The 17,289-nt window shown below is 38.5% G+C and overlaps 1 protein-coding gene across 1 annotated transcript in view; it reads left to right on the top strand.

The window, feature by feature from the left end:
• Positions 1 to 17,289, top strand: part of gbe1b (glucan (1,4-alpha-), branching enzyme 1b) — a 106,652-nt gene that overhangs the window by 60,890 nt on the left and 28,473 nt on the right. The window contains exons 13-14 of the mRNA XM_005735981.1: positions 11,000 to 11,184; positions 16,723 to 16,853. Coding sequence (XP_005736038.1) covers positions 11,000 to 11,184; positions 16,723 to 16,853 — 316 coding nt within the window. The remainder of the gene's footprint in view (positions 1 to 10,999; positions 11,185 to 16,722; positions 16,854 to 17,289) is intronic.

Genomic DNA, 17,289 nt, shown 5'->3' with positions numbered 1-17,289 from the left:
TCTACACTTCACACATTATTCATTTTTAAAAATAAATAAATAATGTATGGTAAGTAATTGTTTACATAGGCAAAATTACAAAAACCTATTAACCTAACTGTATATGTCCATAACAGAATTACTTTCACCAGCACTGGCTCACACTAGTTGGATGGTCTATATGTCCAATTAACCCCACACAGGGAGTCAATTTGGTTGTCACATAATTGCATTACAATTGCTCAAAAGGTAACGAGTCCAGAAATCCTTTTGACAGGAATTTTCAGAAATGATGGGAAACACAAAGCTAGCTGGCCATATCTGTTTTGACTGTGTCCCAGAAGCTACACCTATAACATTGGGCCTTAATACATTTTATATGGGTGATTAAAAACAAGAAAATATGCTTATACAATGAGGAAAGAAATGGCTGTAGACATCAAAACAGTCACCAGACAGTAAACTATTTCTATTTATTTACTTTTCTTTTTTTGTGCTCTGTGGCATTTTAACATAGATATTGGCATTTGAAGCTCTGTATAAATCCGTCATGAACGCTAGCCACATCTTCAACTGAAAATAGTCGGGCTGAATTAATGATACACAAGTCATTATTTTGTTGTCCTCTATATTGATTACATTATGCAAACATTTACAGTGTATGTTGGAATAAAATTACTCTAGCTCTAGACTAAAAATGACAATCTTAATAATTGAAGTCACAAGTTCGCAAATCTGGAGTTCAGTCTGTAAATCAACATTGAAGGTGAAAGTTAGAATTGGATATAAATATAGCTAAACCAGTCTTCTGTTCATAAGAGGCGGATGTGACTGGACTGAAAAAGAAAATCGTCTTAGGAGACTTATTACTGAGATCTGACGGTTTTCATAAAGGGAGGAGGTTCAAAAGTATTTTCAAAGAAGGTTGAAGTCATCCACATTTAAATGACCTGTATATAAGTGGAGCTCATACCATGTACAAAAGTATTTTGAGTATTCTCAACCCGGCAAAAGGCTTCAAAAGAGTCATTTACGTAAATGCACATGCTTAAAGATAAAAATGAAATCTCCCTATTGAAAATTGTTAGTTATTTGATTTTCTAAATTTAGAGTTTGCAGAATTAGACAAGTGAGACAAACCCAGAATTCAAACTTAAATGTAAACCATTCTGTCAAGTCGAGACAATCCAGTCAAGTAAAACTCAGTGGTTTGAAGAGCAGATATATGAAAGAAGGCCAGTATAAAGGAAGCAGAGAAAGAAATATTGTTCTCTTTTGAAAACTGCTGTCAGGCTGACTAAAATAATTCTGCTATCATATTATGATAAGTAATAGTGGGTGAAAGTGTTTTCAAAAGAACATAAAATGAGGGAGCTGATGAAACATGAAAGTCTACAAAAACACAAGACGCTGAAGTTGATTATTACGAACTTTTCCAAGTTCAGACCAGTAGACGAGTGGTAGAAAATGCTCAGGACAAAAAATATCAAGTAAATCTGAGATGACACACCGTGTCAATGGATCAATGATGGCAGAGTCATTTAGCCAGTGCTGAGCAAGAGCAAATTGTTTGAGCAAGCAAATCAATTTGAAGTGCCTAGACTAGAAAAACCCATTTATTTACTCATGACCAAAAGCAAACACTACACAGCAAGAGGACAAAGGGAGCATCCGCATTTGAGGGGCTCAGAGACGGATACTGTAAAGGATGTTGGAGCGTGAGTGACATTAAAGCACCAAGTGGCGTGGCAGTAATGAAACGCTTGAGTGGTTTTATCATTACATCAGCAGGGACAAAATGGAAGTGCTCTAACTTCCTGACTTTCAGTGCTCACAGAGACTTAAGATAACCTTGCAGATTTACAGTCTAAATTATTGAGCTAAAACTTCTCCAAGCACTTTGCATTCATAGAGAGCTACAATGCAACAGGCAACTATTATACTGCAGCCTTGGACAATGAATTGAAAACCAGCTCTTTCTCCTCATACATTTCAAATACATACTCCCACTGAGAGCTAAATGTGCTTTGAGGCCTGTGGTTTGGGATGAATGTGCCAGTCCCATCCCTGCTGTTGGACCAGTAAAGCTTATTTAATGTGCAAACTTGGAGCAGGAGTGCATATTAACACAGTAACAAGAAATCAATCTAGCAGGTGCAAATAATCATTGCATCATGTCTAGCTTTGTTTTATTTATTTATTTCATTGTACTGCATCTAAAACCTTCTGTGACTCGCCTTCTGATCTCTTCTGATTCACTCATTGATCTTACTTTGCCAGAATCCCTCCAATGGAAAACAGATTGATCCTTGGCTGCTTCTTGGGCTGCTAATTACTGAGGGGACTGTGTCACTGTCAAGCCCTTATCTGATGCAGAGCTGTGTAGAGGAGTAATGGAACGTGCCACCTGAAAAGCTGCCTGACATAACCTTGTGTAAACATAGTTGCCCTCAATTAATCATATCATTGTTAGGGCCTCCATGAGCTTTCTGACACTGTTCCAGCATTAAGTATGTGTATAAAGTCTTGCCTTAGTACAACTGCTTACATATACCTTTTCTTAAAACATTTAAAGGTTATAATATAAAAATATTTAAGTATTAGATATTTATAAATTTCCATCAACCCACTTATCCCATTCAGGGTTGCATGAGACTGAAGCTTATTCCAGCTGCATCTAGTAAAGTCTATCTATTGCCATTAGCATTTATAATATCTAATAAATGAAAAATGTAATGGTCAAGAAGAAACAGGAGAAACACCCTTCAACCATGCAAGTGTTGTAACAGAAAAATACATATAAATGACACTGGGGAAGACAGGAACAGAGCACTTATGTGCTCGTTACCAGTGTTGGTTAAGTTACTTGAAAAAAGTCATTAGTAACAAATTACTTATTACTTCTTCAAAAAGTAATTCCGCTACTTTACTGATAACTAAGTAACTACTTATTTCAAAAGTAAGTAGTTTCTTAGTTACTTTTTAAAAACACGATGCACAACCTGAATAGGTAATAAAGCAATAGACCTTTGAGACCAATTCTACTTTCTCTGCATAATCCATCATATAAATTGCAATCAAATGAAAAAGTCTCTTTTTAAAACTTGTTTTATTAGTTTTAATCTTTTAACTTTATGGACACTGCATCAAGCAAAAATGTAATTATATGCAACAGACTTTGACTTGAAGAAATTTGTTTAACATTTAAACCTATTTTCTGCATATTCCAGCATATAAAATAACATTTTTTGTTTTTACACTCACTCTTTCAAATAAATGCAAGTAAAACACAGCAGAAAATAAATAAAATCAAAGACTCTGCGCCACTAAGTCCTGTCGCTCTTAAATGTATTTTTCTATTACTTTTTCTAATCTATTACTTTTTTGCAATAGTTATCCCTTACTTTACTCGTTACTTGAAAAAAGTAATCAGATTACGGTAACCCATTACTTGTAAGGCGTTACTCCCTATCTCTGCTCATTACCTTATGGTGAGTTGCATCAGATGGTGGGGGAGGATGTCAGCATTGATGGCACACCCAAACAGTTATGGGCATAAGATGATTGGCACCTGATGTGGTGGCAACTGAGCCAGAGCCAGGTAGAAACCAGAGGTAAAGGGAGCCAGTAGGCTGAAGGAGGAGTCCTGTGAAGCTTGGATGGCTTGTGGTTCTGGAGTTGGGTGTGGGAATTCAGTTCTGGGAAACCATGAAGAAAGCGGATGAGATGGTGTTGTTGACTTCAACTGAGGGTGTAGTGGGGTGGTGGAAAGACTACTTCTGTGCTGTGCCGTCTTCAGGTCAAGCATAGGGTGGGGACAAAAGGGATTACTTGGCAACTACTCAAACCTCTGGGTGTTATAGGGCTGTCTTGTTTGACATGCCTCTGTGACATTGCATGGAAGTTAGGATTAGTATCTCTGGATTGGCCGACTGGGGTGGCAATTTTCCTTTTCAAGAAAGAGGGCTGGACGGTATGTTCCAAATTTAGTTTTATCCCACTCTTTAGCCTCCCTGGGATGGTCTACGGCAGGGTACCGGAAAGTAGAGTCTATCCATTAGTTGAACCTTGCATGCAGCAGGACCAATACAGTTATCGTCCGCCATGAGCTAGTTTTTGTTGTTATTTTTAATTATAATGGTGTTACCAAAAAATCAATATTTGTTACTTTCATCCTGTGTAAACCTGCATTGGTGCTATATATTCCCCAGTTGTGGAACACTGAACCAGCTTTCTATATTTTTCAGAGTATTAAAGGGTATTGCAAAGTTTACCCAACAAATCTAGATTTGCTTTGTGGTATTATCCTTGTAGGTAATCCATCTATAAAATACTAAAACACGTCTCCATATTTTATATGAGACAGCCTGCCTTTCATACATTATTAGGATTTTGTTTATCTGTGTATTAAATGGTTTATGGCATGTATTTGTATAGCGCTTTACTAGTCCCTAAGGACCCCAAAGCGCTTTACCCATCCAGTCATCCACCCATTCACACACTAGTGATGGCAAGCTACATTGTGGCTTATTAGGGTGAGAATCCATCATATTTCATCCTTGAACAGAATGTGCTATCTGGTTTATTTCAGCTGTGAGGAGGTAGAGGAGGGTGATTATCATGGTGATTAATGCGGGCATATGGGAGGAACTTTGCCGTGTTATCGTAGAAGAGAGGAAAATGATTACCTAATGGAGGTGTGTCTAATGTGTTTCTTTAAAGCTGAAATCAAAGAAGAGTCAAAAGCTTCCACAGGTTACTGAATCAATTTCTCCAGGAAACCAATCATCTCCACTAGACTTTATAAAATAATAACACTGGAAAACTGAAAGTAAATAGGCAAAAGAGGCATGTGCACTTATCCCGTTAATGAATGTAGCTCTTTCAAGAGTTTTTATCAAAGCACCAGCCAGTATCCCGGCTTTTGCTGTCTAGGACAGAGCTTAGCAGGCAGATCACGTTTTTTTTTTCCTCTTTCTCTAACCCTGGTGTTTTGTGCATGCAGGTGTTTGAACGTGCCCTCGCTGCTTCCATATGGCACCCACGCTGCCAGAGGAAAAAAGTATGACAAAGAAAAGCTTAATGCTGCTGGCTTATAAATAAAAAGCAATTCATACCGAAACATTTTCTCAAAGTTGGTAAAATATTATGCATTTCTGGGAAGATTTCTGTTGTATGTTGTATTTGTGCAGTTTGTGGCAATAAATGAAGTCACATGATGCTGAAATATTGCAAGTGCAGCCTGGTGTAAGCGCTTCTTTAAATTATTTTTTTCCACTTGTGCTTTCACTAATGCTTTCTCATCCCAGCATGTAATATAATGCCATCTTGCCAGATGCCTCCTGCGTCTCCCCATTACGCGCAAGGTGTCCTTTGGCGTTGGTGCCTTGATGCATCAGCAGTATTGGCTGCTTAGCGATAACGGTGCTATTTAAGATACCTAAGTTAGAAGGGTGGAAAAGTGGTGTCAGTGGTCTAAGTTGCAATTGACTGTGGTCCCCTTCCTATTGGGACCTTCGTGTTTGGGGCTTTATATGCTTTATTTTTACTTGCTTTTTACTTTCACATTGACTCGCTTATCAGGTTTAGGCATTAGACAGCTACCTTATAAGGGTATAGAGATTAAGTCACCTTGGTATTATACCCCAGGGATGAGAATGAGTCCTGAGAGCTATGGTTAAGTTCTTTCTGTCTGAAACAGAAATTTAATCCATTGTTTCCTTTGGGTTCTATTCCATTTAGAGTTCACTGTTATTTCTTATAAGCAGACCAAGAGGTGTACACATAAAGTTATCATTCATTTCACAGTTTTGGTGATCTGTTGTGCATCATGTACTGTATGGTACATCTTTGCTGATAATGCGAAAACCAAATATATATTTTTTGCATTAACTTCAACATCGTATTTACTGACTCACATTGTTTGTGAGTCTGTAAACATTGAAAAACTATTGGAAAACCGTCAAGTTATGTGCAACATTTCAGACTGAAATTGGGGAAATTATTCATATTTCAGTTTGATTGAGTCGTCATTTCCCTAAACAGCAAATAGTACAATACTAAAATTGTTTCATTTATGCATTTTGGCCTGTGCATACAGTATATCGTATATGATGACATTAGCTGTTCTATTTACATGTACATATACAGAAACCTTTTTTCAGATGGCTATCTATGGCACACTGCATTCTTTGATGTTTCCTTTAAGAGACGTGGATATCTTGTGTACAGATATTCCGCCATGAGCTAGTTTTTGTTGTTGTTTTTAATTATAATGGTGTTACCAAAAAATCAATATTTGTTACTTTCATCCTGCGTAAACCTGCATTGGTGCTATATAATGAATAAAAGCCACTGAGGTTTCTTTACAATACAAAAATGACAGTAGAGATCATGCTTTAGAGGCCGTTAAGGCCTTTAGAATCCTTTTTTCCTCCTTTCTTTCATTTTAATCGCAATGTATTGCAAAAGTGTCAATATTTTATTTATTTTTTTATGGTTTAGTGTCTTGACACGAAGCTAAAAACGTCACATTTAGAAATGGTCTGTAAAGGTGCAGTAGAGCTACCAGTGTCTCTGCCTTGGCCTGCAGGGCCCTAATGTTTTATGGAGGACCCTCAATAATGCATGGTCTTTGATAATAATTTCGCAACCGTGAGTACACTACATACTCAAAACTGGCTTTGAACTGTGACTGTGATACACATTGCCCATGGTGGAATACCTGTGTAAAGCATTTGTAGCTTGTATCTTTGTGGATGTGTTCTCAGTGGTATATGAATTACAACAGGTTCTTTGGCTTTTTGCAGTCTGAACTGTGCATTGCATGCCACTGCATTGATCCATTCCTCTCCCTTTCTACACCAGAAAAATGTACAATGATTCTTTTGGTGCTTTCACTCCCAACACCTACCCATACTGTATGCAACATACTGCAACACAGAGCCATTTCCCTTGGGCGTGTTGAAAATCATTGTGGGACATGTAGGAACTCAAAAGAGCTGTAGATGTTGACGAGCCAGGCTGATGGTGGATACAGCAAAATAGTACATTATGCATCAGACATAAAATATTGACGTTTGACAGTGAAATAACATCTAAATTTAGATTTATTTTTTTTCTTTCTTTCTTTCTGACGAAGGAGTTCCTTGAGGGGTTTAAAACATTTGAGAGTATTGCTTTGTGCCTTTTTACATGTATTGGCTCAGAGATTACTATATGCTTACTGTGATGATATTTGTACAATAAAATATGTATCTTTTCATGAGGGAATGATATATTTCATTCCGCACAGTCTTCTCTTCCATAGTTTACATTGTCAGCTCAGTTACAATGTAATTTATTTATTTATTTTATGTTATTCCAGTTCTCGGTATACAAGTCATACATTCTTTACACTGAAAATGCATTAATATGCTTATTTAAAACGACTCCATTTACAAAGCATGGGGATAGCACTATATCTTCATGTGTATTGTAATCTTTCAATTACTCAAATAGTGAAAATACAACATACTGAATGCCACAAATGGGAAAAGAATAACATCTCTTGCATAAAACTGCAAATATGTTGGGATGTCTTATGATCAGTAGTACATAATATCATCAAAAGAGTAAGAATAAGGGACAAGGGAAGGACTCAATAGTAAATGACCGTGATCTTCGAGCCTTCTAGCAGCACAGCAATAATCCTGTAGTGGAAATTACTGCGTGGGAGCACTTCCAAAAAGCATTATATCATTTTGCATCACTTAGTCCGAGCCTTTCAGTTAAATGCTCGTTAGTGTCTTTGGTTTGTTTTTGTTTGTTTTTGAAACGTATGGCGTGTAACTATTGAGCAAAGAAAAACGATTGTGTTGATGCATTAAGAATGGTCTTAAAACTGTCAATTTCTTCCCTAAGACTCATACGACACCTGATCACTGGGGAGATTGGCATTTTAGGTAGCCTCCCTAGTGGAGGAAGAACACTCAGAAGAACTTGTCCTTTTGCTTAGGGGCAGTTAATGCCAACTGACATATCCATTGCCACCTGTGGCCAGGGCCAAGACATAGCCTACAGCAGCTGTAACATCAGTGGAGGAATTGCCCAGCTGTCTTGATAAAACAGACAGGAGGAAAAAAAACCAAAGATGATGTCCAGAGGAGAGCCTTTACTTCCTGTATTAGTGCCTTCACACAGTCCTAGATTTCTTTAGCTCACAGGTTGATGAAAACTGGCTTCAGGTGTGTTATAAATAAACTCAAGAAGGTGGCAAGGATAAATTTTGCTGTTTATTCTCTTAAACTTCAGAGCACTCGGGAACTTTTCTCACCCACATACAAAATTCCCAGTGATGTAAGGACAAGACTGGAACAAGACTGACATTATCAATATCAGCAATGAACATGAGTAAACAAAGTCAGATGATATCAACATCATGGCCTTCCAGAAGGGTTTTATAGTCTATAGCTCACACGGTGTAGGCAAATTTCAGTTTGTGAAAACAGGGGTGGCGTTTCAAACAGTGGAGAAACCTGTGTCAGTAGATCTACAATGCAGGATCTGTTCATTAATCAGTAATCAGAATCAAGATCAACACCAAGAGAAACTAAGCCATCACCTGTATACGATTTCTGGCCACCTAATGAGGTACAGAATAGATCCTCACAAAGCTGCTCATTAACACAGATATCTACTGTAAACAACCAATCACATGGTAGAAACTCAATGTATTTAGGGGTGTGAGCATTACAATGACCTTGTGAAGTTCAAACCAAGCATCACAATTTGAAAGAAAATGTGGTATTGAATGAGGTGATCTGATTATTTCAGAAACGACTGCTCTCTTGGGATTTTCACACACAACTATCTCTAGTGTTTGCAGAGAGTGGTCCAAAAAAGAGAAAGTATCCAGTGAGTTTCAGTTCTCTGGGCCATACAATCAAGCTATCTCTGAATGCACAACACGTGAAGTCAGAGCTGATGGGCTACAACAGCAAAAGACCACAGCAGGTGTCATTCCTGTGAGCTAAGAACATGGAACTTAGGCTACAACTCACACTGGCTGAGCAAAAATTGGACAAAAGACTGAAACAATGTTTCCTGGTCTGATGAGTCTGTTTCTGCTGTAACATTTGGATAGCAGGGTCAGAGTTTGGTGTCCAAAAAGAGTTTAAGCTGCCTGTGGTGGATATTTTCTGTATTTTCCTTTGGGTCCCTTAGTACTAACTGAACATTGTTTAAACAGTACAGCCTCTACTCAAATGGCCTCCACAGTTATCAGAACTAAATCCAATAGAGGATCTTTGTAGAATTGGAAATTTGCATAATCAAGAATGTACAAATGGTCAATCTGCAGTGACTTTGAGAATATCATCACGTCAATATGGACCAAAATCTCTGAAGAAGTTTACAGGACCTTGGTGTCCAAGGTGGCACACTATACTTGTTTGCCACAAAATTAACTAGCACTTCTGCACCCTTATAGTGTTATATGTTCCACCTACTTACTATTGTAATTTGTGACCATGAGATCTGAAAAATGGACTGGTCAACTGGTGTAAAATTAAAAGTTTTGATACACACCCTGTACAATAATACTGAGAAAAATAAATGAATTAAAACAATTAGCAGTAACTAAATCTCATTGAATACTAAAACTGTAGTCACCATTTTCATTACAGTATTCAGCATTAACATATGGGAAATAAAAGGTTTCAACTTTGGTTTGTGCACTTTTTGCACAATAAACACTTAAAGTCAAATCCATGCAGTGCGCAATGTTTGACTTTCTCACTAATCTCCAACTAAATGAAGTATAGGTTTTGTGCTTTTAATATATGAAATATTAGTACAATTCAATAAAGTAGTGTACACAATCCTCTTGGTTGAGTGCAGGGAAGAAAGTCTGTTTTTGACTGGTGGTGCTGAGGTGTAATTCTCTCCTTAACATTTCAAGTTCACTTGTGTGGGAGGCTTGTTATTCATGCAGATGTCAGAAGAAAAAGCACTCTCTCACTTTCTCTCTCTCTTTCTCTCTCTCTCTCTCTGCTGCCCTAATTCCTAGGCAAGTGCTGCAGTGTGCTTGTTCTGTTGGCAGTTCATGTCTTATTGTTTGCTACTACTTTAACACCTACATAATGTATTTCATTAAAATCTGCTGTCAGTCCCTGTCTGTTCCACTTCATCCCATCACTCAGGGTTTTTTCCCCCCCTTATTTATTCGTTTTTATTTATTTATTTTTGTTGCCATCATCTTCCGTCTCTGGTTTGTCTTTCTTTTACTGCCAGGAATTCAATTATCCTGGCTGTTGTTTTATGATGTTGTCATGACACCCAGTGACGGATTCATTATCTCATCTCCTTTCTGGCGTGTCTTGATAGTAGCATCAGGTCTGTTATCAGAAAAGTTCCACCGAGTGTGTTCTGTTTTGCTAAATGCGCGCAGTCCGAAGATTTCAGCTTGTTTCTCCTAATTAAGTGAAAGATGAGGAAAAGATGAAATGAACAAACAGGCATTTGAAAGGTGGCAGAATAAGACAGTAATTTAGATATTGTTTTCACAAACACGAATTAAACAGCGATGAGCGAGTGATGAATCTGTTTATTATAGTCTCATTTGTGTGCGAGTTGAATAGCTCTTGGTATTGGTTCTAACACCAAGTTGAAACATTCATATTGTTATGAAGAACTGAGATTTAAATTCTAATGATGAAAATGTATCCTGGTGAATTCATTTTGCACAAATTGAAAGGGCGAAGCTCAAATGAAAGCTACTGGATTTGGGGCAGATTCTTGGGTTATAAGATGATTGTCGCTTGGTGAAATTTAGCTCTCTTTAAAACAGGAAAGTAAGTATCTTCTGGTCAGGTTATGAAAAAAGTGTGATCTCTATCTTTTTATTTTTCTATCTTGTTAAAAATTGCACAAAACCCTAAATGCACCTTATATAGGACAGTAATAATAGGGTCTTTTGATTCAAAGACTGTGCCTTTCCGTTCATTATGTACCTTTTTTAATAAAACTTTCTGTGTTGCAGGAAATGAGTTTGGCCATCCTGAGTGGTTGGATTTCCCCAGAGAGGGCAACAATCAGAGTTACCACTATGCCCGGCGGCAGTTTAACCTGGTAGATATGGATCACCTGCGCTACTGTCAGCTCTATGCCTTTGACCGGGACATGAACCGTACTGAAGACAAGTACGGCTGGCTGGCAGCTCCACCTGTAAGAACGTCACACGTTGACTGTACAGTAGGCTTTATGCACGCAATGTGATGAAACGGCAAAAAAAAGAAATCGCTGCAGCAACTTTTCAAACACATATACAATAATAGCCTGTCGTTTCTCAACCAGCTGTTTATAAGTCTGATAAAGGTTTATTTTCTTCAAGATTAAATGTAGTCTCAGCTCACTATCTTCACATACCTGTAAAGTTTCCCTGCACACATTAGAGTTCATTTTGTAAATGTCTTGTTTTTCTGGCTGCTGTCAGGTTGAACAGTAATAGATTTCCTGAATCTTGTGTCTTTGCCTGCGTTTGAAGCCTCTGGGAGAAGGAAAAAAAATGTGTTTTTTTCTCTTGAGGTGCTGGTAGCAAAGTAATGGGATAATGCAAATGGAGACTTTGGCTAAATTGACAGGGATTAGAAGTGAGTGTGTGTAATTGATTCAAAAATACCTTCCCTCACATCCCTGGGAATCAGTCCCCAGATTAAAGCTACTTCACCTTGCTATGTTACACTCTGTCCTGCGGAGTGCTGCTCGACAGACATACAAATGCAGCAGAGTAGAAAAAAATATCAGAGGGCATAATTAGAGACATGCCTGGTTCACACGGATAATTTCTGCATATTGGCCTATCAGTCAAAAGTGTGTTCTGAGTTACTGGAGGCTCCTACATCCTTTAGAAGTAGATGAGAGACAGAGCTTTGGAGGTAAGGCAAAGGAAAAGTACAGCCTTACTGATTTGTGTGCTGCCTGCTGGGTAAATGAGAAGGAATGCTGATCGTAAATGATGCTACTGGCAGGGAAAGTGAATACATTTGGCACGAGAGCTGACCTGCGGCATACTGTGAGTGCTGTTTTTCTTGGTTCTGTGCATTTAATGTAAAATCATACAGTAGGTCACAGCTATATAATGTACACTTAAGACATCTCAAACATAAATGATGTTCTGTAATAGCAGTTGTGCTGTGCTCTACAGCCAGATTTAGCAGTATGTGTCTTATGGAGGGTCAAAGAGCATGTATATGTGATTAGACTTTCACTTTGTGCGTTTTGTTGCCAAACAAATATCTGAAAGGTTGTTGAGATGTATTTATGTCAAGAACACTAAGGAACAATCTGGCTTTCATCTGGCTTTCTTTAAATAGTCATTTGATTGTCTCAACATACTATAGCAATCAAAGGAGCTTGCAAAGAAAAGCGTCTGGACTTCTTTAAGTTACTTGAAGACGTTTCACCTCTCATCCGAGAAGCTTCTTCAGTTCTAAGGTCCTGTTCGACTCCCATCACCCTCTGGAACACAAACTTGGAGTAATTAGGACCCTACACCACCGGGCAGGACATGTTCCCTCTAAGCCTGAAGGAAAAAAGAAGGAACACACACATGTAAAGGAAGCACTCAAAACGTGCGGCTATCCTAAACGGGCGTTCTTAAAGTCAGCAAAGAGGCACAGAAAAGAAGATCAGACACCAGCGTGGGAGGATAAGAAAGACAGACGCAACAACATTGTCATCCCCTATGTAGCCGGTGTATCAGAAAAACTCAGGAGAGTTTTCTCCCTGCACGACATCCCAGTTTATTTCAGACCCAGCAACACGCTCAGACAAAAACTGGTTCACCCGAAAGACAAAACTCCAAAACACAGACTTAACAATGTGGTGTATGCTGTACAGTGCAGCGAGGAATGCTCAGACCTCTACATTGGAGAGACCAAACAGCCACTTCACAAGCGCATGGCACAACACAGAAGAGCCACCTCCACAGGACAAGACTGAGCAGTCCATCTGCATCTTAAGGTTAAAGGACACTCTTTCGAGGATGCCAATGTTCACATTTTGGACAGAGAGGACAGATGGTTTGAAAGAGGAGTGAAAGAAGCCATCTATGTCCACTGTGAGCGACCATCTTTGAACAGAGGCGGTGGTTTACGACACCAACTCTCTGCCATCTATAATCCAGTTTTGAGATCCCTTCCCAGACGCCTTAACGCCCACTCACATCCTGGGCCATCTGATCTCAGGAATTCGCATGATAAGGTGGGGCCAGGTTTCACAATGAACACACCCGAAACTCTGGCTGATTGGGACCCACACCCAGTTTCACACCTTGGCTCAGGCGATTAGAGGATCATCAGGGGGTCCTTTTGTCCCTCTGTGGGGGGGTACTCCCACTAGGTTTATATCTGGGACTCTCCACCATTTGACCTTAGAACTGAAGAAGCTTCTCGGATGAGAGGTGAAACGTCTTCAAGCAACTTAAAGAAGTCCAGACGCTTTTCTTTGCAAGCTCCTTTGACTATGATGACCTGGATGACTGAGAACCTTCACAGACATACTATAGCAATATTATCTTGGGGAAAAATGTCTTGGACTCCACTTTTTTCATTGCTCTCAATGCACATAACATAATAAGGACAAACATTGAATATAACAACACCAATACAGAATATTACCAGATTTATACATGCAATGGTGCAAAACTGCTAGAATCATTATGGAATAAATAAGGGATGGATAACTGGTTACTGTATATACAGTATTTACATGATGTCTTGAGTTGTAGGTTGCAGAAAGAAACTCTACAGATATCTGATTTTGGATTTGTTTAACTCTTGAATGGAGGGCAGGATGTTAGCAAATTTTTAATCCTCACTGTCCGTTTTAGTCTGGTTTATCAAACGGGTGATCCTGATACTGCGAAACACGTCCACTGGCAGCAAACTGACAGATTTGGTGAGAAATGATAGCCTGTCTCTGCTGCTATAATCTAAGTCTATAAATCAACTAATCAGAATATGTACTAACAAAAAAACCAGCAGACATCATGCGTTTGAAGATATACGAGACATCGTTTTCAGATTGGCCACCATTGAGTCCATATAAGCCCTATATTTCTCAATAATACAATGTTCTTGTTTTCAGCAATATATACTCATGAATTTGATGCCAGAAACACATTAAAAATAGTATGGGGAAATGGGGCATGTTTATCACTGTGTTGTATCACGTCTTCTTTTCTTACTACTTGTACAGGAAGCCGTTCGAAATATGAGGAGACCACTTGTTTTCAAAGTTTTTATTATTAGATTTGAGGCATCCTTTGTTGGCTCTGGATAATATCAAAATATTTGTCACTGAGTGACAGGTATGAATTTCAGATCTTAATATGGAGCTGTGCTTTTGTAGTACATGCAAAATGCAGTTTAGCACTATCCTGCTGAAATAAGCAAGTACTTGTGTAGAAAAAGCAGCGTATGTTGCTCCAAAATATAAACATGTGGTTTAACATTAATACATTTAATTAATATAGCATTAAAATCTTCAAAGTAACCAATGCTCTATGCACGAATGCATCCCTATGCCTTCATGGATGCTGCCTTATATACATATGTATGTATGCCTGTCTTTTACTTGTAATAGCATGTAGCATTACATCAGTTAGTCAGTACTTGGATAAAATGGTACACACAGATATTATCTCTAAAAAAAAGAAGTTTCTAAGTAGAGGCGTTAATCAATATAGGCATTATGTAAAACTTAAGCTACTCATAAGATATTGAGTAAGTGCCCTGAAGACTAGACAAGAGATAATAAATCAGCTCTAGTGGTTTGTGTGGCTGACCCTGTGTTCCAGTGTCTGTGCACACAGAAACAGCTGAGACAAGAAATTCTTATTCACAGAATGAAACAATATCACAAAAAGAACATCAGAACATCACTCGCAGATAAGGCCAATAAGTGTTCAGAGATTCTGCTATAATAACCAGATGAGGCGAAATCCTTTGTATGGCTCATCAGTGACATTGCCAAGGTAATTGTTCTTAGTGGGGAAAATTCTATAGCTCGGTTAGTTCAATATTTCACTGTAGTGGAAGGATCCAAGGGCATTTTGTAGTTAAAACAAGAAGCATAAGCTGATATGTCAGCAGTTCTCCTTTTTGTCCCTGGTGTAAATGAACTAAGCAGAAATGGAAACATGCAGGGACTTTGCTGAAAAGTGAGATTTGTGCATATGTCTTTGAAGATGTGCATCTGTGAGTTTTAAAAGGCCAAAGTTTTTGGGCTTGAACTAAAACTCCTCTTCCTTGAGGTGTGCAGCTCTGAATGTATTTTACGATAAAGCAGCACTCACTAGCAAATAAAGCAAAAATAATTTATAGCTCTGACACCAACCATTAGAAATACCCAAGATGCTTTTAATCGCTTGCAATGAAACTTTAGTCAGTCTTTGATGGAAATCGTAAAAATGGTCTATAAATCCAGCAAATCAGAAAAAATGCACTTTGCATAGTTTTTTTTCCTAATAATAAGGTCATTGGAATCAGCAGTTTGGACGTGAGGCAGTGATTCATTCACATAGTTTTGAATAGAAAACCTTGGGGGCAAAAGTCAAATCATTATTTTTGCCTTTTCCAGCAGCAGGTTACATCTTCAAATGTATTTTCGATGTCTCCTATCTCTCCGGAAACGGAAAATGTTTGCCTGTGGCATATCCAAAGTTAAATCCAATTTTTCTGCCAACTGCGCTGGGTGCGCTGGACTGCAGCTGACTTAATATAAGTTCTAGCGAAGAAAAGGGAGCAGAGAAGAGGATAGCATTTTGTGCAAATATTGGATTTTAGCAGTGGACTAGCAAAAATTTACTCATTCAGATTGCTGACTTCAAAAATAAGCTCTTATTGCCTGGCTAAGTTTCAGTCAAAACAGCTCCCAATCAGGGGGATCCTGCTGGCAGTGACAGAAATTTGACAGACTGTGACCTAATGTCATACTAGAGGGTTTTGCTTTCATATCGGGGGACCATTTATTGGCCTCCTAAATAGGTATTTTTCTTGTTCCACACTTGAAAATTATTACATTATAATTTTTATTTTTCCATGAACATTTACAGATTAGGCTATAATCAGAATATATTCCTAAACTACGAAGACAGATGATTACATTGTCATTTAATGCTTATTTTTATTTATGACTAGCTCTGTGTTCTAATTTGGTCAAGACTTCATGGCTTCAGATTAAACTGCCGGTCAGTGAAACTTGGCTTTACTTGGAATTTGCAGAGTTCTCATGTAGAAATGGACTTGGGAAAAGACTCCAGACTGTCAGCTCATTTCTTAACCTCCATCCTCTCTGCTGGTCCAGTTGTCGGGGTGCTTATCTTCTCGTTCAGCCGTGAATTTGCTGCCTTGAAATTGGCTTGGGGAACAAGGCACTAAAAATAGGGGGTGGGGTGACATTGATAATCTCTGCTAATGACACGTTAACAGTAGCTCGCTCCACAGGAGAGTGGCGGCTTTATCATGTGCAGCTGTCTAGGGCTGACAGTGTCTGCCTTGCGCTACCCAGGGCCGCTGCTTTCTGCTGATGATTGCCACCCAAAATTTGATGTGGGAATGTCTCTTAGTGTGTTTGGAAATGTGTAGTCCACTGATATAATGTGCTCCATTATAATTCTCTAAATCCAAGATGAGAAAGGTAATGACTATTCATGAAGAAATACTTTATTAGCTTTTCTTTCTCTCTCCTCTCCCCCTCCAGGCCTTTGTCAGTGCCAAGCATGAAGAGGACAAGGTCATTGTGTTTGACAGGTCAAATGTGCTCTTTATCTTCAACTTCCACCCTAGTAAGAGCTTCCAGGACTACAGGGTGGCTGTAGAAGCTCCAGGAAAGTATCCTTCATATGTCTTTTTTTAAATTTTATTTTAATTTTAAATCTTCAGACTGTGGCTTTCCTTTGTTACACCACAGTGCACACTTACAGTGCCTCTCAGAGTAATGTTGTCCTTGTTAGTTAGTTAGTTCCTTTATATAATAACACGACTAATCTTTTGAGCTTGACAAATTACTAACTGACAATATTTCAACCAAGACAGTAATTGACTGTTAAAAGGGAGACTCAAACACAAAGCTGGGAAATACACGATCCACCCTGCACAGCTTGACTTTGAAAGCTCACAGAGAATATATGATCTGTTTTGGGATTGTGCTTCTTTTGTTGACATTATTTTACCCTGCTGGATACATCCTCTCAACTCTGGCTATTCTGTAAAACTCAAGCACTGCCAGTAATTCCATTCTCCATTTGTACTAAAAATGGATGTACTA

This window comes from Pundamilia nyererei, unplaced genomic scaffold (assembly GCF_000239375.1).
Source record: "Pundamilia nyererei isolate P.nyererei 1_Seehausen unplaced genomic scaffold, PunNye1.0 scaffold00066, whole genome shotgun sequence".
Taxonomy (NCBI): domain Eukaryota; kingdom Metazoa; phylum Chordata; class Actinopteri; order Cichliformes; family Cichlidae; genus Pundamilia; species Pundamilia nyererei.
This window is presented reverse-complemented; position numbering and strand designations above follow the sequence as displayed.